General features: G+C 43.5%; 3 protein-coding genes across 4 annotated transcripts; 2 read left to right on the top strand and 1 right to left on the bottom strand.

Annotated features, from left to right (window-relative positions):
• The first annotated feature begins 15 nt into the window (after positions 1-15).
• LOC105448306 (LYR motif-containing protein 9-like) lies at positions 16-1,427 on the top strand. Its single transcript, XM_011686812.1, has 3 exons — positions 16-950; positions 1,136-1,228; positions 1,315-1,427. Exons 1-3 carry the CDS (start codon positions 717-719, stop codon positions 1,348-1,350), a joined length of 363 nt encoding a protein of 120 aa, XP_011685114.1. The 5' UTR covers positions 16-716; the 3' UTR covers positions 1,351-1,427.
• LOC105448307 (probable tRNA (uracil-O(2)-)-methyltransferase) lies at positions 1,356-3,903 on the top strand. The gene is made up of 2 exons (XM_011686813.1): positions 1,356-2,397; positions 2,686-3,903. The coding sequence occupies exons 1-2, from the start codon at positions 1,429-1,431 to the stop codon at positions 3,565-3,567; spliced, it is 1,851 nt and encodes a 616-aa protein (XP_011685115.1). The 5' UTR covers positions 1,356-1,428; the 3' UTR covers positions 3,568-3,903.
• Positions 3,874-20,905, bottom strand: LOC105448308 (zinc finger protein 236-like). Of its 2 annotated transcripts, XM_011686814.1 has the most exons (25): positions 20,702-20,905; positions 19,826-20,047; positions 19,425-19,540; positions 19,015-19,320; positions 18,790-18,924; positions 18,249-18,413; positions 12,188-12,319; positions 11,805-11,948; positions 11,607-11,724; positions 11,094-11,236; positions 10,793-11,018; positions 10,465-10,543; positions 10,161-10,296; positions 9,947-10,086; positions 9,285-9,638; positions 8,635-8,869; positions 8,329-8,563; positions 8,094-8,203; positions 7,762-8,007; positions 6,819-7,177; positions 6,603-6,744; positions 6,395-6,507; positions 6,050-6,293; positions 5,484-5,757; positions 3,874-5,285 (listed from the first exon to the last, which is right to left on the bottom strand). In XM_011686814.1, the coding sequence occupies exons 2-25, from the start codon at positions 19,929-19,931 to the stop codon at positions 4,120-4,122; spliced, it is 5,424 nt and encodes a 1,807-aa protein (XP_011685116.1). In that variant the 5' UTR covers positions 19,932-20,047; positions 20,702-20,905; the 3' UTR covers positions 3,874-4,119. The 2 variants fall into 2 exon arrangements, with proteins under 2 accessions (XP_011685116.1, XP_011685117.1); XM_011686815.1 differs by lacking the exons at positions 18,249-18,413; positions 18,790-18,924; positions 19,015-19,320; ... (1 more) ...; positions 19,826-20,047; positions 20,702-20,905 and adding an exon at positions 12,515-15,031.
• Positions 20,906-20,932: the final 27 nt, after the last annotated feature.

The raw sequence follows: 20,932 nt of genomic DNA, 5'->3' as shown, positions 1-20,932 counted from the left end.
CGACGAGTGTGGCTTTTGTGTTTTTTTTTTCTTTTGTCGTGCTTTTATGATCGCAGTCTGTCGGGGAAGATCGTGATTGGCCCAATTAAGTGTAATATCGTTGAACCGTCACAGAGGAAAGGCAGGAACTGCTAAGTAATTGCGTCGCTGTTATAAGATAAGACGTTGAAAAAAATTATGCCAATCATTCTTCTTCGCGGAATGTGTGTCATGCGAAAGATTAGAGATAACATTTCTCTAAGCTTAATCGCCTCTTTAATTTTTCTGTATCTTGAAAATTTTCAATTTTTGTGTGATTTTAGTATCTTCACCGATTAGTTGTTTTTTTTTAATTAATACCGCAATCTTGTGGTTGACAAAAGACAGTACAAAATCATAATTTGTCTAACTAAAAAATTTTTATTTTTGTGTGACTTTAATATCTTCACCGATTAGTTTTTTTTTTAAATTAATACCGCAATCTTGTAGTTGACAGCACAAAATCATAATTTGTCTAACTAAAAAATTTTCATTTTTGTGTGACTAATATCTTCACCGATTAGTTTTTTTTAAATTAATACCGCAATCTTGTAGTTGACAGCACAAAATCATAATTTGTCATATAAGTATTGTCAAATCTGCTTTTGAACAGCCTAACGAGATGTGATCTGTGCTTTCTATTTTATCAATAGCGGGTATATTCTACGAGAATTGCTATCAATACACAGTACTATACTATGTATGTACGTATGTACATACGTACATACATAGAAAATAGCAATAAGGGAGGGAAAGGAACTCGCGCGGCTCCACGTGCGCTTCGTGACGTGATCTCCCGCAAAACGATGGCGAGCCGAATGTTCGGCAGCGCGACGGTGAACAAGCCTAAACAGCTGTACAAATATCTGTTGCGCGAATGCGAAAAACTGCCGAAGCACACGCAGCAATTTTACAAGCACTCGATCAAGCAAGTAGGTACAAAATGACTTTCCGATAAGGATAACCTGCTCAACGTTGTAATCAGAGAGAGAGCTGGAAATATTGAACTACTGAATCTCTCGTAGCGGTTATAACTTTCGCGAGAAAAGCATCTCTCTCGTTGCGACAAATCAATCAGATAAGCCTTTGTTATCCGTGACCTACTCGTTGTTCCCAGAGCTTCAGGCAGCACGTCTCGGAGTCCGACGAGGAACGCGTGCAGCAGATCATGGAGCGGGCGCTGCTGGACGCCAAGTGGGTGATACAAAAGGTATTCCTCGCCCCGTCGACTTGATGTATCAAATTTTTCGATCGAATCAGTCATGTAATCCGTGCCCTGTTCTTTACACTCCGCAGTACAATCAGCCGGGCAGTACTCCAACGTCCAAATGATAAATATTGACACACAAGTCGTATTTTAACCTACGTGAAGCACGCGTGGCCAGATTAGTATATCGTAGATAGAAAAGGATGAATTTCGAGGAGGTTGTCAGTGGGAACACCGACAGCAGTGACTCACAGTTCTGGAAGGCCATCGGGATCTGGCTGAGGAACCCTCACGTCGTCAACCGTCGCATCCTGGCGTCCCGAGAGCTGCTGACGGCCGAAGTCGTCAGCCGCGACGTTCCGGATATCCTCGAACGCGTCGGGCAGCTGCGGATCCAGCCTGGTGATCTGGAATGCGACTCGTCCTCGGGAGATATGAAATATTTATTAGACGTCTTGGGTATCGCGGAGTACTGCCGGTCAGCTCGACGTGCAGATCCGATCGAGGCGGCGGCGGCGGACGGCGAGGCTTGTCTGCGCGTGAGGAAGCTGCTGCCTCGCAACACGCAGATATTCTCGCCCACGCTGGAGCTCGTGTTCATCGACAAAGGCTCGGTCGGCGTTACCAGCCTCCACAAACCGATCGTCCCGGGGAAGCAGTCCCTGGGCCCGTGCACGGCCTACAGGATACGGCATCGCGAGCGCGTGTCCACGTGCATAGAGGTACGCAGGTCGGACGACGAGAATCAGGACCGGAGCCGCGACTGGCTCAAGTCCAAGCTCTTTCCGCGGCTGACGCGATGGATGGGCAGCGAGGACGACGGCGACGGTCCGAGGATCCGCTCCCTCGGTCTCGTCCCCGTCGAGAAGTACACCCTGCTGTACAATCGGCTGAAGGAGAAGTACGGCACGGGAATGGTGAACGCCTGGCCGGAGAACACGGACCCGGCGAAGTTCGTCTACGAGGACGTCGCGATCGCGACTTACTTGCTACTGCTCTGGGAGAAGGAGAGGCTGGAAAGGGGGACGCGGGAGCTGCAGTCGTTCGTCGATCTCGGCTGCGGAAACGGCCTTCTCGTCTACATCCTGTCTAGCGAGGGCCACAGGGGGACGGGAATCGATTTGCGCAAGCGGAAGATCTGGGACCTGTTTCCGGAGAGCACTCGTTTACAGGTGCGTGAAGAATTCGCCACAATCTACTGTACTTACTTGAATAAATTCAATTCGGATATCACGTCAGTCCATGATCAAAGTCCGTGTTGCTCCTTCGTTAACAATTTATTATAATTTTGTGGATAATCTTTTTATCGTTCAATATTAGAAATTGACAATCAACAAATTTATAAACTGACACAACATTTAACGATGCTATAACATTTTCATTTACAATTCGTTTATAATTTAATATTTATTTTAAAATATAACTTCAATTTATTTCGATAGAATCACATGTATTTGCAGGTCGGCACAATCGTTCCATCCTCGGACACACTCTTCCCCGACGTGGACTGGATCATAGGGAATCACTCGGACGAGCTGACCCCGTGGATTCCCGTGATCGCCGCGCGCAGCTCCTACGAGTGCCGGTTCTTCCTGCTGCCGTGCTGCGCCTACGAATTCGACGGCAGCAAGTACCGGCGGCGCAACGCCGCCGAGAGCCAGTACTCGGAGTACATGGCGTACGTTAGGAGCGTGTGCGAGGGCTGCGGCTTCCTCACGTTAGCGGACAGACTGCGAATCCCGTCGACCAAGCGGACCTGTTTCGTCGGCTGGAAGCGGACTTACGCGAGGGAGAACGCCGCGGCGCTGGACGCCGATATCCAGAGGATCATAAACGCGAGGTCCCAGGTGGAGGGTGCGAAGAGCGGGGCGGCGGAGAACGGCGACCCGTGGTCCGCGAGCTTCAAACCGAGGGACTCGACGGAACGGGCGCGGAACTGCACGCAGTTGGACAAACAGCTGATCCTCGAGATAGTCAACGTGGTCGTGGCGCATCTCCTCCGCGCCGGTCGCAGAATACCGTTGGAGCGGAGACCCGGTGAAACGTGGAACGCCGGCGGACAGATCGGCATCGGCGACGTGGCGAAGCTGATCGCGCCCGGGACGCTGCAGCAGCTGCGAAACGAGTGCGGCGGGCTGCAGACCCTACTGAAGAATCACAGCCATATCTTCTGCGTCGCTCAGGGAAAAGTGCAATTCAGGATACCCGGCACCGTCGACAGGAAGAGGAAGAGGAGGAGGAACGCTGGTACACCTTTGAGGAAGGTGAAACCTTGCTGGTTTCACAAGAACCATCCCGACGGGTGTCCCGCTCTCGAGATCGATTGCGACTTCCAGCACTGAGCTCCCCTTATTTTTGTTGTTGTTCCAATTGTTGCTCTGCATCGTGAAGTTTTGTATACTTATCTATATTAAGTTAAACAGTGCGTGTGTGCGTGTGTGTGTGTGTGTGTGTGTAACAGTGCGTTTTTATTTTAAATGAAAGAAGGTAAAATAAAAATTAATGTCGGTTGTGTGTCGATGCTAAAAATAAAATCTTCATGCAATTTTACGGATGTGTGTATCGGCGATAAAAAAAAAATGCAACAATAATGAACTGAATAGTCAGCTAGAACGGTATTAAATAAATGTCTCGAGCAAAACATATTGTTACATCGTCAACGATATACGCAAAACATACATCACAGCTTTAATCATTTGCTTAAACGTTAGAAATCCTTCTTTCCACATCTGTTTCGGCCACTTGAAAGCGCAGTCTTTTAATTATCGATAAACACATTTGCGGCACATTTTTAATTAGTACATATTATGTTACACACCTACAAAGCGATTTGCTCGCGGATCACAGGGTCGATCTCTTCTCGGAGGGACTTTTTTTTCCCCCCTGGAGGACATTCACTTGAGAAAATCTACCACCAGTATGTCGTCCAGGTTCAGCAGCTTGGTGTCGCCGTCCTGATTGTCCTGCAGAAGCGCCCCCAGCATCTGCTGGCCGCTCTTCAGCTTCTTGACGTCGAGCATGACCAGCTGGTGGACGCGTCTGAGATGCGTCTGCAGATTGCACTTCTGCGTGAACATGTGCTTGCAATGCGGGCAGGCGTACGGCCGGTCGCCGGTGTGGTGCTTCTGGTGCAGATGCAGCGTGAACCTCTGCGCGAACGACTTGCCGCACTGCTCGCACTTGTACGGCCGCTCGCCCGTGTGAATGCGCCTGTGCCGCTCCAGCTGGTACGGTTTCATGAACGTTTTGCCGCACACGTCGCACTCCTTCTTGGAGGGCTGCGCCGCGGCCCTCGCCACCGCTGTCGTCGTCGTCGTCATCGTCATTTGATCGCTGGTTCTCGCTTCGGACACACCGGCGCCGTTTGTACTCGGAGTCTGCATCTGTATCATGGACACAGGAGGCATGCAGTCGTTCATCTGAATGACCGTCGCGCTGCTCGTCTCCGCGGTCGTCGTCTCCGTCGGCACCTGGCTGGTTATCACCACGTGACTGGCGTTACCCAGGTTGCAGGCCTCCTGGAAGGGATCCGGATTGACCAACTCGATCACGTTGGTCGGCACTCCGGCGGCGTCGTTCGCCGCCGGCTGCGGCGTCAGCAGAGTGTCGTCCGTTTGAATGGTGACGAGGCCGTTCGCCAGCAAGAACTGCAGATTCGCCACCAGCTCGTTGTTCTCGTTCACGGACAGGATGGAATTGTTGTTGAGAATCGTCGACGTCGCGTCGGCGTGGTTGAACGCGATTTGATTCGGCAGGTGCACCGCGGTATCGAGATTCACCGTCTGCTCCAACGCGGGATAATCCAGAGGCTGCGATGGCGCGGCTTCGTCGTTGATCACGGCAGCGGTCGCCGTCGTCGTCGTGGTCATCGACATATTATCCAGAGAAACGATCTTCTCGAGGCTGGCCGCCGCTTCCGCCACCGCGGCGATCTTCGAGTGCTTCGGCTTGCGCTTCGCGCCGCCCTTGTGCTCCCTCGCGTGCTTCAGCATGTGTACCTTCTTGTGACCCGACGTGCGGAATCGGAGATCGCACACGGGACACTTGAACGGTTTCGAGCCTGGAAGATTTTAAGACGTGTGGTTGCCATATCACTTTTCTTCCAGATAAAATTCTCACGTTTTACATTCTTCAATGTTTAAAAAATTGAAATATTTAAATAGCAAGATTCTTATATTTAATTACAATTATTTTCGCTGGAAATAAAAAAAACATAAAAATCAATGACACATAAAATAATTCAAGGAATGACTCTCACCCGTATGCAATCGCATGTGGACCTTTAAACTGCCCTTCGTAGCGAACATGCTGCTGCAGACGTGGCAGCAGAACGTCTTCTTGCCCGTGTGGACCTTCATATGCGAGTCCAAAGTGCACTTGACCGCGAAGCTCTTGCTGCAGTGCTCGCACTTGTACGGTCGTTCGCCCGTGTGCGTGCGAATGTGCCTGATGAGGTCGCTTGGTTTACGGAACGTTTTCGGACAGTACTTACATTTATTAGTGTATTCCCTTGGCTCTTTCTTCACATTCTCCTAAACAACATACATTAATCTTTGAAGATTTAAAGTTTTTATTAACATAAAATCTTAAATAATAATAAATGATAAGAGGAGAAATTAGTAAGATTATTAAAATTAAAAGGGGGAGGGGGGATAAAGTTAGGGGTTGATAGGATTTAAATTAAATTAATTTAGAGGAAAATTTAAATGTAAATATTGAATTAATATCTTTGTGTAAATAAATAATTAAATTATATTACAACGATGAACCACTTGGCCCAATGCGAGACTTAGCGAAATAGTGCCAATATTTGCATGTACTTACGTCAGCGCAGTCTATGCTCTTCTCGGCGACCGTGGCCATCAAAACCTTCTCGGAAACTGACGAGTTCGGATCTACTCGGACGTTCAGCGTCGTTATCGTCGGTAGACCGGAGGAGATGAGATCCTTCTGGGAGCTGTCCGGCTCCATGGACGAAACATTCCAAGCCTCGGTGTGCATTTTGTTGTGATGCTTCAATTGCAGTTTGCTGCCCAGTATCTTCTGGCAGGTCGTGCATTTCCATCGCCTGTGCGAAAAAGTAAGGAAAAAAATTCATAAATTTTTCTATTGTTAACGTATTCGAGAGACAAGTCTCTCGTTGCTCGGTCAATCAATTCAAGAGCTTACTGCTTGTTCGTGTGCATCTTCATGTGCCTGCTGAGACCGCCGTTCGTGCAGAATCGCTGGGAACACTCCGAGCACTCGTACTCTTTGGCACCGCGATGGGACTTCAGATGTTCCTGTGAAAATTGTATTTATTTCACTGCGTGATTTAGAAAGCAGCTTTACGTTGCAATGTACAGATATCTAGGAAATGTTTATGCGTACGTCATACCTTCAATCTCTCTGTCGTGAAACCTTGATCGCCGCACATGTGGCACTGCAGCAGAGTGCTACACTCCGATATTTCGGCCGGGTCGTCCGTCACGCCAGAAGAAACAAGCGTCTCCGGCTGCATTGCACTTTGAAAGTTCTTCCTGCAAGCATCGCGTATCTTTCATCTGTATTCGACAGTAAAACGATTTCACGTACGTAAATTAAAATAACTCACATGAACAAGGGATTTCTTTCGTTTTCGTACGACGCAGCGTTACTTTTCTGCGGTGTCTTCTCATGTTCATTCACGCCTTGCATCTCCGATCCGTTTGTGGTATCCGCCTTCGCGATGACTTTCGAGTACTTCGGCGGACATACCTGCGAGAGCTTCACCAATTCCGAACAATTCTCCTTAGGACTTATCACCACCAGATGAGTGTTTCTCGTGATCTGAGAAGCGTCTATATTGCTGGCGGTGGTTGCTGGAGCAGCTCGTTGCTCATCTTGCTGGTTGCTTCCCACGGATCTGGGCAAGATACTGGATATACTCGTGGAGTTGCTCGGATTTAAACCGATGTCTATATCGTTATCCGCCTGGAAAATTAATTAATTTAAAAATGATTAATTAAAATTAATTAAAAATTATTAATAAATTAACCTTTTAAGGGCGGGGAAATATGAGTTAAAATCGACTTCTTATTAGACGTGAAATTTATAAATAAATTCAATGAATTTCTTATATTGAGTCCCCCACCTGACTGCTGGTCGAAATATCGACCAACCCCGCCCGCAAAGATAAAATCCAATGTAAAAATTTAGCGCGAAGGTTTGAGAGTATTTTCCTACGTAATTTGATGCGCTGAATACGGAAAAAATAGTGAAAAAAATCCTGGTGGCATCCTTGACCTTGAAAATCGCCATTTCAAGGTTAAATTTTTCTTTTAAATAAAAGAAATAGCGATTTTCAAGGTCAAGGATGCTTCCAGGAATTTTTACACTATTTTTTCCATATTCAACGCATAAAATTTTCCCTGAAAAAAACATCAAAAATTATGTGTCCCCTAGGAGGTCGATATATCGACCACTCCCGCCGTTAAAAGGTTAATCATTTCATGCTTATAAAATGTTAATAATTTTTATTTAAAAAATACACGCTTTTGCATAGAAAATGCATTTACCTGTAACGTAATTTGATTCATATCGAATGAATCGAATTGAGACATGAATATGGTATTGCCTGACGAGTCCAGAGTCTTGTTATGCTCATATATAATATTGAGCATCGGTTGTTCCCTGGATGTGTCGAGAGAACTCGCGTTCGCCTCGTCCATCTGCCTCGGCAGACCGTTCGCTCCCAGCCCGAGATTCATGCCGATGTTAAACAGCTGCTGATTCAGAGTCTCCTCGATCTCTCGTATGCTTTCCTGCAAGATTTTCCAAACGTCTCACTCGTCTCTCTTCGTTTTACAACGCGTTTATGCACCTCTTATGAATATTAAAGATTACTTACCGGCGTGAGAGTTTGATCTCCTGAGTAATGAGGTAGCGTGATAGTACCGGTTTCATCGGCGTGTAGAGTTTGCGACGTTCCTAAGTTAGTTGCGTCGACAGATAAATTTTCTGAAATCATCATCATGAATATATAAATATATATAAGATCCAGCTTTAACTCTCGTCGATTCTACATGCTTCATTGATCTTAATTTCTAGTCAAATTTTGCATATAATTTTTGGAGAACACATACGATTCACTATCGACGTTGCGTTGTCCGGCAGTAAAAAGGACTTTTCTTTTTCCGCACTGATATTTTGAAACTGGTCGGAGAAAGCCTGCGTGAAATCCGGCGCCATTTGCGGTTGGAACGACACCTCCATATCTTCGGCGAGAGCGATGCTCTCCGGTAACGTCGAGGTAGCTTCTTTATTCTCGCTCAAGGGCTGTTGATCCTTCTGCACTTGCGTCTTTTGTTCATCCAATTGCTGCGCGTACGAGAGAGATTTTAGTACCTTTTAATACTTTCACAACAGCTTTTACGTTTAAATATACCAACCCGCTGCGCCAGCTCGTGCTTGTGTCTTTTCATGTGCTTTCGGCAATTGACGTACGTCTTAAACGTCTTGTGGCAGTACGGACACATGTACGGCCTTTTATTGCTATGCGTGACCAAGTGCCTCTTCATGCTGCTCTGCGTGGAGAATTTCGTGTCGCATACCGAACAACTGTACGGTCTCGCGTCGTCGTGCGTGTGCAGATGGGATTTCAGGACACTGTTCGATGTAAATCTCCTGAAAATTGAGAAACGTAAGCTTTCTAATTGAGACGTAATGCAAAGTACATCAAAGGTTGAATAGTTGCGAAGTTAAATAGCTAATTATAATTTATAGATTGTTCAAAATAATAAATGGGACAGCTCGTATTTTTGCAAGCAATAAAAATAACAAACCAGATCATAAGATTTTGTTTTATCAAGATCTCTAAGATTAATGTAATTAATTCTTATAAATATTATTTTAATTTGTGCTCTAATTTTCGTTCGTTTAATTTGATCTGGTATTGTTATTCTTATATTGTTCAAAAGATCTATTCTCATTTTTGTTCCCTATATGGTTCTTCTGCTGAAGAGACTTTTTAATCTGTCTTTAAAATCTGAATCAATTTAATACTAAGATTTACAGAGATATCAGATGTCAAATCTCGAACCTGTCGCACTTGGAGCACTTGTAAGGACGCTCGCCCGTGTGCCTACGATAATGTTGCTTCAAGTGGCTGATTTTCCGGAACGCCGCGTGACAGACCCAACACTTGTGCGGCCTGGCCACGCCGACGCTCTCGTACAATTGTTTCTGCTTCGACTGCACCTGCGCCACGCTGATTTTATTACCGGCGTCGCTGATGACGAGCGGCTCTTGCAGCACCACCTGCGGCACCAGGCTCTCCGCCTCGGGCGATATCTTGGGCTTCTCCCGGGTGTGGCTCTTCATATGATTTTTCAGGATGGTGCTCGCACTAAATGACTTGTCGCATATGTTGCACTTGTGCGGTTTTGTGTGTAATCTGAAATGAGGAATAAGTTTCTATTAACGAACATTTAGATACCGTCTTGTTATGCCTTGTACAAAAAAAAACTCGAAAGGGCAATAATCAAAATAAATCAAATAATTAATCAAAATAATAAATAATAAAGGATCAAAAGTTTAGAACATACAAAGTTTAAAATAAACGTTTAGAGATACAGAACTGAGAACAACTTAGAGGTAAAAATATGCAAATATTCATAAAAGAAATAAAGTAAGGCTAAAATATGCACAAAATATAAATTAAACGATGAATTAAATGACATAAAAGAATATATTAAAACTTGCCTCGTATGAGCGGTAAGACTGCTGTGGCACGCAAAGGTTTTGTCGCAGGAATCGCAGGCGTATTTCTTCACTCCGGTATGAGTCCGCTCATGCGCTATCATTGTCGATTTTAGCGCGAAAGAACGCACGCAATACATACACTGAAAAATGCAGAGTGAACTTAGTATGACACATCGTGACCTACTATTTTCGAACAAAATAAAATTTGAATTACCTTGAAGGGTTTCTCTTGGGTATGTACGCGCAAATGACGTATCAAATCAGACGGCTTTTTGAATTCTTTCGGGCAAAACGAGCATGCATACCACCGTACGTTTCCTACGCAGCGTTGTTTTATAGTGAGATACTTCCTGTGAACGTAAATAATTGCTTATTATGCAAACCATATAAAATTTCGTTTATATTGATTGATAGTCACACATATTTTTACATATTTTTAAATTGTTCTATTTTTCGTTACTACTTTACGTTCCCATTTATTTATTTTTACGTTTCCCGCTCAGAATGAAAAATATTACCTCGAAGTACCACCAGCGGTTCTGTCCAATAGCGTGACATACGACGTTGGCGAATCCGTCTTCTTCGGTTCTATGGTTTCTGCGAGCAAATATTAGATATTCATTATATCATGCAAAGCGATAATACTTACAAAAAAAATTACATTTGCAGATGTCGTATCGTTAAAATTATCAAGAAACAATGACTTAGATATAAAAATAATTTAATAGAAGAATTTAATAGATTTAATAAATTTAAGAATTGATTTTAATTAACTGAACGCTGAACAGATGTAATATTTATTAACTAATAAATGATGAATATTTAATATTATTGTTAGACAATTACCTTTCGAAGTAACTTCGTTTTTGTTCGGCAAACCGCTGTTTTTTAATGCCTGCTGCAAGATATCATTCTGCTCCGCGCTTAAGGTCGTAGTTTTTGTGGAATTTACAGTATTATTCACAGCGGACTCCAAAGATGCCAGTTGCGATATAACGCTGTCGACGGTCGCACGCATCTCAGCTTCCGACGAGATACTAGAATTAGCTTCCAAGGATTTGGCGGCAGATTCCTAACGAGTAAACGATTTTTACGTTTGTAACAAATCCGAATCGTTTTTCCATAACAAATGAGTATCGTTACTTACCTCCGAGGAAACAGAGTGCATTCGCTTTATGTGTCCATTTAGACTGCCTAGCTTCTTAAAGATGCAAGAACAATATGAACACGCGTACGTGGGTTCGCCTTCTGGTGCATTGTGCACTCTGAGTATATGCGCCTTTAGGTTTCCTAAAAAAAGTCAAACAGTGAAACTCGCAACTCGACTTAAAAATTCTTGGCAAATTATACAGATGTTTTCTGAACTAATGATAGGACCGAAAAATAAAGAATTTCTCGTGAAAAAATAATTATACAAAAATACAGAATGAAATTTTTCTTCTAGAAGGCTTTGGGAAAAATGAATGCAAAGATTAATATATTCGCGCTTCTCTAAGCTTAACTAATACTTTTTAATAATTTAAATTATAATAATTCAGAGTCATTTAATATATAAATATAAGTAATATATAAATTTAATAATAATAATAATTTAAAATATAATAATTCAAAGTCATTTAATATATATTAATTATAAAAATTAATTATAAATTCCTCAAACCTTTCTGACTGAACTTGGCGTTACAGAGGCTGCAGGTGTGCGGCCGAATGCCCTTGTGTTGCCATGCGTGGATTTGCAGCGAACTCTTTTGCGTGAACGCCCGGTTGCAGACGGTGCACTGCAACAAAGAAAAGCGCACGTTTGAAACTATCCGTTCGAAGTATCATCATCGACAAATTCCTTCCAGAAAGCGTTTACCTTAAAAGGCTTTTCTCCCGTATGCACTCTGATGTGTCGCATCAGTTGGCTCGGTTTTTGGAAAGTCTTCAAGCATATGGTGCATTTGTACATTGTTTTATGCTTCGTTCCCCTCTTAGTCTGCTTTACTATCTTCGTCTGTAACTGTAGAGAAATAAACGCGATAAGACTCCCGCGGGTACGATCTGTTTACTAGAAGCGTAAAAGTGCTCGCGAGAAAAAAAAAGGATGAAACGAAGAGAGAAGCTAGTTGCAGTTTTGTGGAAAATAGAAGAAAATATATAAAGTAAATAAAAAAAAAAATAAACTAATGAAGCATTGCCAGCGTTATCGATCCGCTCTTCGAAACGTGTGATGCTTGGTAAGTTTTTTTTTTAATTTACCCTGTAATGCTCGCGAATGTGCATCCGGTAGAGCGCGGGCTGCACGAATTGTTTGTTGCATAATTTGCACTTTCGCACATCCTCGCTCGCCCACTTTTCTCCGTGAAGCTTCAAATGCGCGTCCAGTTGGGCCTGTTATAACACACACGAAAGAATAATTTAAATCTTAACAATAGTTGTAAATTATTATGCATTATCTCTATCCTATATATTTGTAAAAATTATCTTTGATTTGTAAAAATTATCTTAAATTCTTCATAAAATACACAATCTTTGAGCATCCCTGCGGCTATGTAATAATCTAAGGATTACTGAGTCTGGGTGTACCTTATAATACTGTGCGCTGATACCGAGTGCGAGATGGAACACGCGCGTGCAGACGAAGAGGAGCGCGAAATTCAGGCAGTCTACGGCGAACGACATATCGGAAGACGGCACTGTGTGGCGCGGATTATCGTGTCGTGTAATACATAAAGTAATACGCGCCGGCGGGCAGTGGGTACTTATATGGCAGTGCTTGGTGCAAAAAGTAGGACGAACACAACGCGGTGGCCCACCGAATTATCGTGGCTATCGATCGGCCGTTTCGATGAAACGCCTTTTTCGCAGTATCAACGCTGATAAGGGACGAACACAATATTGAACACGAAATTTTACTGTTACTATCGCGCGTCTCTCGACAGTAAAATTGAATCGCGCGTCGCACAGGATTCCGCTAACGAGCCGTGTCAGGCGACAAATTCAGACTCAAAAGTCGCCCGCAGCATCCTCCTCGATAAAAAGAACATTCGTCGATAAGGAACGTGGAATCGAAAGATGCAGAAAATAAACTGAAGATCAGACTATCCGTCTTGGAGATCAGACTGCTCGTCGATTAATTTATACGCGGGAGCTTTATTGCATCGCGTCCACGTGGTCGCAATTCGCGGTGCGATAACCGGACGACTGCAAAAATTCGCGGGTCCCACTCTCTCTTTCTTTCTCCCCTCTCTCGATCACTTTCTTCTGCTACTCCCTTCTCCCCTATCTTCTCTCGTAGGAGAACTTTTGTATCAAAATATACGATTCCCTTTTCGTATCTCGTCTCTCCTCTTTTTCTCCGTCACTCTCTCCCGTATCTCTCCTCTCTATCTTCCTTCGCAGCGAATTTCACGTGTCGCGGTGCACACATATAACAAAATTCTTCTTCCTTTTTCTCCTCGCGAAAAGGCGCAGCGACAGTTCCAGGACGAAGATCACGAGATCGTGCAGGAGATTATTCCGTGCTCTGTTAATTCCCGCGCGTCGCCGCCCGTATCGCGCATCCGCAAGGGGACATTGCACTTTTTCCGGCACGCATACTATTAGCGGTCCAGCCGCAGCAGCCACCTCCACCCCGCTCGCCGTTTGATCTTCCCAAAGACGTCCGGTATTCCTCGTCGTTCCTCTTCCCCTTATTCTCCCTTCCGCCCACGAGACTCCTCTTCCTCTTCCGCTTGATCGACTTACGAGATCTTCCGTTTCGTCTTCTTCTCTCTCTCTCGTGCGTTTTCCTCTTTCGTGATTCGTTTTCCCTTTCCAGCAGCAGCAGCACTTCCTCCGCGATGACGAGATTTCGGTTCATCAACGACCAGTTCGCCGCTCGCATCTCGGATTCCTCAGATGCCGCCGAGAAACGCCACGGGATGGGCTGGCGATCTGCTTAAGCAAACCTGAGACCTGAGCATAACTCGTAAGTCCATAAAAAATGTTATAACAGACGAAGGCGATTTTTAAGACTGGCAATATTCCAGATAAGGTGACGGAAAAAAGAATGACGATAGCTCTTTCTGTCCCTTTGCAATTCTTACATGTGGAAAAACTGAAAGTTCAATCGAAAGTGAAATCGGTTCAGAAAATATTCCACAAATCTAGAGAATACTTTATATTATGCAGTTTGCCGCAATAATCATCCGCAATCATTAATCGAGAAATAAAGAATCTAATAAAATGTGGCAATGATATCAAGGCTATCTCTCTCTCGTTTTTATAATTCTGAATTTTATCTCGCGCTGGCAGCATTTTTGCGAAAGAAAAATCCACAGATCGGATCGACGGATTTATTTCGCTTTGACGATACTTCATGGCGAAATACATTGAATTATCACAGCACGGAACGTCTAATCACGTCGGACGTGGCGAATCAGGAAACGACCTCCGGCTTCGATACGACGCCCACCTTTGAAGAGAGCGCATCCTCGCTATTCAAAACACACACTTATATTTCGCTTCTTTCCATAAAATAGTCGCAGATTCACGTTGTAAAATAACACACTCTATTCCGGATTAACGTCGAAGAGAACTAACGAAGAGTCTCTTGCGAGAACACATTACAGCGTCGGAGGGATTTCACTGAGGGGGAGGGAGAGGGGCGAAAGAATCGCGCTTCGTGGAAGTTCTTTCGGCGCATCGTCCCTCGTTCCTTCGGAAACGAGGACGATCTAGAGTAATCTAGACAGTGCGCAAATCGGACGGGCAATTGGCGTGTCAAGTGTCACGCGGACGACTCGCGAATGACTCGCGAGGGACTAGAAGAGTAAAGAAGAAGATCGACGGGGGTTCTTTATGGGACGGACGTTCCTAAAATACGGCCTCGAGGAAGAGCGTCATCGGTTTCCCCGTATTAAATCGCTCTCTTCCTCGCCGCCGCCGCGCCGCACGCAGTCGCCGTCGCAGATCTCGCTGATCGCCCCGCTCTGGTCTCCATCTTCTTCTTCTTCTTCTTTTTCTTCAACGCAACGCGCGTTACGCCGCGCGCGCGGTCAGAGATTATTATTCCTTCGTGCGTAAACACGAGCACGAAACGCGCCTTCTTCGCGAGAGACCACACACTGTCCCCCTCCTGGAGTCGGGTTTCTTCCGCGAAGAAAACTTGATCTTCCGTACGTCCCAGAGCGGTACAACGCGACGCCTATATATCGATCGTTTCTTACATCTTAATCCGATTGCGATTTAAATGTCGCTGCTTATAGGACGGAACGAGCGATCGTCTCGAGCGATTTTCAGGGTTAATGCTATTAATGATAGTGAGTTATCATCGAAACGACGGCTGTATATCCTCACTCTTCCCGGTAAAGTTCAACGGTTCGTCTCTTATCAACGGCGGTCGCATTTTATCGGCGCTTTCATTTCGCCCGACGATCCTTCCTTTTCGCCGTCTAACTTCTGCCTCCCTCGCGCGAATTTATTTTGTTCGTTATCTTTGATCGCTGCAGCACGTTTCACCGTAAATCCGGAATGCATCGAGCACCGATTCCACCTGAGCAACAAAAACGCACGTCAATTATTTATGCCCGGGATTTTCTCTTTTTTTTTTTAATAAAAAATTTCGTGTCACGTGTCGCACACACCGTGTACTGAAAGGAGACACCATCCGCACGACTTCTATCACGAACTTCAGTTTTCGGGGAAAGGCGAGGCGACCCCCTCGAAGATCTTTCAAGTCCGGCGCCAGAAAAAATATACCGAGACGTGTAAAAAACTGCCGAAACGATCGTATAAGCTTCGTTCTAAGAGTAGATATTTTTCCTCGTCGATGTTTGACAGAAGGCAATTTATTAGGCTGCGAAGATCAGCGCGAGATTATGATACAGCATTGAGTGTTCATTGCCAATTGTAAGTTAATCTCGCAAAGAAACAGTTCATTCGCGTGTAAATTATTTTCATTATTATTTTACGAATCCTTTATCCCTTCGGTGACAAATTTCAAACAGTTGCAGAACGCTGGCGAAATGCGTGCAAGCGAAATATGCGATGACTTTCGAATGCGTGACCATGATTTAATCAAAGCGCATCACGCAACCACAATCTCTAATTAATCTAAGAAGTAGCGGCCACGCAATCTTGCAAAATAAATAAATGTACTCTCAACAACGCACTCAAGTGACAGTGCGTCCCTTGATTTTGATCGAACCGCACGTTTCGTGGAAGGGTACGCGCGTCCGCGGGTGACAAGCGCAAACACGTGCACGCTTCGCGAGTATCCGCTGCTCACTGACGAAACGACTGTAAATGTCGCTTACGTCGTCGTCGAAATCATCATATTCGTCGTCATCGTTATCGGTTCTCCTTTCTCTCCACATACTTTTTTAGATTCCAAGTACAAGAAATGTTACGGCAGACGAATTAAATTTAGTACAGTTCGGAAATTCAAATTCATATTATCTATCTAGCCTAGACAATTTATTCTTTTCCTCTATATTTTCTTTAATTTTTCTGTTTCTTCTTAACGTAATTGTCTCTCTTTGATGTGACTACCTTGTATTTTTTATTTCCAAATTTTCATTTTTTTTTTCTTAACCTTTTTCATTTTCAAATACTTACATTTCTTCATCTTTATAGTGACTATTAATTACATTTATAATTAATCTCCTCTCCTTGATCTTCTCTTATTTAGAAAAAAAAATTGAAAATTTGGGAATAAAATATACAAGGTAGTCACATCAAAGAGAGACAATTACGTTAAGAAGAAACAGAAAAATTAAATAAAGTATAGAGGAAAAGAACAAATTGTCTAGGCATAAAGATAATATGAATTTGAATTTATTTTAACTTCTTAAGCTAATAATCCTATCTCAATATCTCCACGAAATTTTTCTTTACATTGGCCCTGTTTTCTTGTACTAAAAAAAAAAAAGAAAAAAAGTTGTGTCCGCTCAAATACACTCGCCGAGACGGATGATGCGCGATGCAACGTTTCCTGAAGTTCGTTCCACATTTCGACCTCACACACGCGTGTATATGCGTACGGCGTGTGTCGGCGGCCAAACGGCGAGGGCAATCGGCGCGAGATCTGTGTGAGATCATGCGATTCGGTTGCGTAATTCGTGCGCGCCCCATTAATACGGCCGCTCGCCGCCGCCCACTTGCCCACGTTTTACAGCCCACTATCGCTACCACGGTCACGCGTGATCGCTGCAACGATCCCGATGCGATCAATTATTATTCTCTTCGTAAACTCGAAAGATTGCCCCCGGGGAGGAGGGGCATGATCGTACCGTGGTAATCTCTTCTCCTGAAAAACGCACGTTCCTTCCGCTGCTGATCAATTAACGCTCAATCGAGGACACGCGCGTTATCTCGCATGCATGATTCATTAATTCCATTCCCTGGGAATTATTGCTAGTAGCGCTGACACTTCTATGAATATGTAGCAAAGATGAAGCTAAAATATCATTGATGCTTGTAAAGTCTGCAAGGCCGATTATTGCTGGCACAATTATTATGGCACACTTTGACGACGCTATGAGATAATGTCCTCTTAATCAAGAGCATTGAGAGGAATTATTAAATCATCTCTATTTATCCGACCGCTGGCCCGCTACGGAGACACATGACGAGAATCGCGGGCTCCTATTTTCTATCGTTCGATTTCGGCTGGCTGGCTGGCTGGCAAAATAAATCGTTGTGGGTCACCGAGATCAACCCTGATTAGATGAAGTAACATCAAGATCCGCTTTACGCCGTGCTGTTATTCATTCATACTAGCAGAGTCAAATTCATTCACACTAAATCTTATTCGTTAATAGCAAACTAGTTTCGCACCGATCGTTCAAAATGCTATATAAAACAATGAGAAATGCAATGATAAATTTCAGAGAACAGATTCGCGAGTGGTAAACAGGTAATTAGAGCCTGTTATCAATCGAGGTTTATGACCCGTCAATTAGGGCACGTGGACCAATTGAGGAGCGAACAAACGAAGGCAGAGCCAGGCCAACACTTTGGACCTTAGCCGCAATAATTATGTATATCGTATATTCGCAATGATAAATGTTATCGTTGGTCTGCGTGATCAGCAGAAGCGTGCGCTGACAGGATAGAGCCATCGATAAGGCAATCTTAGCGCGACGCAGCTTTCATGTGTTTATGTATAGAGCGTTTCAAAATCATCAGACTGTTATTTCAAGACTTGCCTCCTTATGATACTTATTAAAATTGTACACAAAAATGCTGAATCCTGAATTGCCGTTATTTCACATGTAGGAAGAAAAAATTTCCCTCATACGTATAGAGATAAATAGAACGTAAATCTCGAACTTACCTTCGTCGAAAAGGCGTCCTCGCACTCCGTGCAAAAGAGATTCTCCTCCTTCTCGTGCAGCAACATGTGAGACTTGAGACTCGCCATCCTCGCGTATTTCCTACCGCATTCGGGGCATTTTGGGTCACCGGTATTATGCGTTGCCATATGAAGCGTGAAATTTGTCTGTAACGATGCCATTGTACGGAGTTACTAGACTGAATCCGACCATTGCATCCAAGATCAAGAAGCAACTTTCTCTCATAACTATTAATTTAATTCTACGAGAGATTAGCCGCGGGTGATTGAATAGATTTATTCGATCAAAATTCTCCCAGATATACATTGTAGCAATCTTTTTCTATATTCTTTAACGTACAGTTTCTTATACTGTATATATTAATTAAAATTAAAGTTATATTAAAATATAATGACATATGTATGATATATGTGAGTACAGTGAGTTCTTGACAAATATTTCCGTTTCCATAAGATACGATTCTTATTACGAGATTTCTTTCTCTTAAGATCCCATTGATAGAAAAGATACGAAAGGACTTACTGGAATATTAAACGATGCCGGACATTTGGGACATCTATGTGGCTTCTCTTGGGCATGGTTTTCCATGTGTCTGCGGTACAATGTTTGCTTAGTGAACTCCTGCCTGCATATATCACACTTCAGAGACTGCACATTCTGACAAAATATCAACAATAATAATTTATTTTATACAGTTTAGACGATATATTTTCAAGTTGTGGGCATTGATCGATGATATTGGCATACCTGCGAAGTTACTCCAGTCTTTTTTGGTCTTCCTGGAGATCTTTTGCGTGCATTTTGTATCGTAGATACGGACGTAGACTTGCATTTAGCACGGCTCTCAACTGTCGGCTGCCCTTTGTCTGACAACACACTGCTGTTATCTCTGATGGATGGTAAAAATTCCGTGACTGAGCACTCATTAGTATCCTGTACTTTTAATTGCTCCGTGATTGCGGATCCATTCTCAAAGTGTTGCATCAACGGTAGTAGATTTGTCTGTTGCGTCGCAGTTCCTGACAGATTCTCCACATTCAATTGGAAAACAGACTGAAACAGTAGAAGCGTGTCACAGAGAAAAGCGTTGCCAACAAACAATGTAATAAGACATCTCGTTATTGTTCAGCTTCTAAGATGCTGTTAATTACACATACCGGCTGTAAAATAAAATTTCCATCCACAGTCTTTATCAGTGCCGGAGATACCATGTTATTTTGTGGCATTAATGTGACTGGCGTCGTCATGAATTCAAGCGTGCCGTCCTCATGTTCTGAAAAAAGAATGAAATCTTCAGGTGATTTCCCATAAACAAAATATACACATGTTCAGCAGAGATAATCTTTCTGTTTATTTAAATTACAATTTCAACAAAAGCCTAATGCAAACAACATGAAATTCTAAATATACAGTTGAATCTTTGATGTTATGTATTATTGTATATAAAGAGCTACATAATATGTGCGTTGTGGTTGTAGAATTGTGTACACAGTTCTGGATTCCTTCTAATTATTACACTTATATGTTTTAATGTAATATATTAGTTCTATCTTCTTACCGCCTATTGCCAGTATCGTATGACCGTCTTCCGTAGTGATAAAACCAATCGGCACTGTGTCGCTGGAATCGGTCAGCTCCATAATCACATTCTGTTCCGTCAACATGTTGGCGTACGTTTAACGCTACGAAAGTAGCGATTGTCAAACAATAAATGCAGCGCTGCCACAAATTCACGCCTCGTACATAATCCAACGCAGGTCCAAATATTCAACAGTTCCCACTGTAACATTGCACAGTTGCGGCATTAATGGACTACAACAAATAATTGGATCTTAACATAATTTGGCGAAGGCCAAATCTGACGAAAATATTCGGTTGTAATTTTTACTGTCACATAACTGTGCAGCATTATTAAATTAATAATTAGACAATTAGATTTTAACAAACAAATTCACGCCTCGTACACGTAATCCAACGCAGATCCGAATATTCAACAGTTCTCACTCTGTAACGATGCACAGTCGCAAACGTTAATCATAGATCACAACAATAATTAGATTTACAATAATTAGATTAACATAATTTGGCGAAGGCCGAATCTGACGAAAATATTCGGTTGTAATTTTTACTGTCACACAACTGTGCGGCATCATTAAATTAATGACTGGAATAACAGTTAGATTTTAACGTACACAATCCGATGCAAATTCAAATGTTTGACTACACAAACTTCTAGGTTCGATCAATTCCATCCCACAATTGCATCTTAAAATGAATTAATAATTTTACAACGATAATTAATTCCTAGCGTAATCCAGTACAAGCCCGAACATCCAACAATTCATTCATCGTAACGTATACACTGCGTCATTAGCGCATCGGTGATCACAGTGACAATGAGACCATATAATTATAAACTTTGGGCAATTCTAACCTGCAATACTCGGAACGCGTCGTTTCCTCAAAAAATGTGCGTATCGAGATCGAATCGAGGCGACAGCATATCCCGTTTGACGTGACGAGCTTGATTTCGAGGTATCTCGTCCCCCTCCCCCGTTAACATTCGAAACTGCGAACTTTCGTCCACCTCACCGCGCCGAGCACTTCCATATGTTGTTTTCTTGCCGATCTCCCTCTCCCCTCTACCACTTCCCCCCCTCCGCGC

The sequence above is a fragment of the Wasmannia auropunctata genome, unplaced genomic scaffold (genome assembly GCF_000956235.1).
Source record: "Wasmannia auropunctata unplaced genomic scaffold, wasmannia.A_1.0 LD336088.1, whole genome shotgun sequence".
NCBI classification, from domain to species: Eukaryota; Metazoa; Arthropoda; class Insecta; order Hymenoptera; family Formicidae; genus Wasmannia; species Wasmannia auropunctata.
Note: the sequence above shows the minus strand (reverse complement) of the source record. Positions and strands in the feature narration are given on the sequence as shown.

Excerpts from the sequence above, each read along its gene's own strand:
- LOC105448308 (XM_011686814.1), bottom strand. The coding sequence starts at position 19,931 with ATGTTGACGGAACAGAATGTGATTATGGAGCTGACCGATTCCAGCGAC. Across the intron at positions 9,639-9,946 it reads AGTCTTACCGCTCATACGAG|ATTACACACAAAACCGCACA; the intron begins GCAAGTTTTAAT and ends TCCTCATTTCAG. Across the intron at positions 6,745-6,818 it reads GAAAGAAATCCCTTGTTCAT|GAAGAACTTTCAAAGTGCAA; the intron begins GTGAGTTATTTT and ends CGATGCTTGCAG.
- LOC105448307 (XM_011686813.1), top strand. The coding sequence starts at position 1,429 with ATGAATTTCGAGGAGGTTGTCAGTGGGAACACCGACAGCAGTGACTCA. Across the intron at positions 2,398-2,685 it reads CGGAGAGCACTCGTTTACAG|GTCGGCACAATCGTTCCATC; the intron begins GTGCGTGAAGAA and ends ATGTATTTGCAG.
- LOC105448306 (XM_011686812.1), top strand. The coding sequence starts at position 717 with ATGTATGTACGTATGTACATACGTACATACATAGAAAATAGCAATAAG. Across the intron at positions 951-1,135 it reads ACAAGCACTCGATCAAGCAA|AGCTTCAGGCAGCACGTCTC; the intron begins GTAGGTACAAAA and ends CGTTGTTCCCAG. Across the intron at positions 1,229-1,314 it reads CCAAGTGGGTGATACAAAAG|TACAATCAGCCGGGCAGTAC; the intron begins GTATTCCTCGCC and ends TACACTCCGCAG.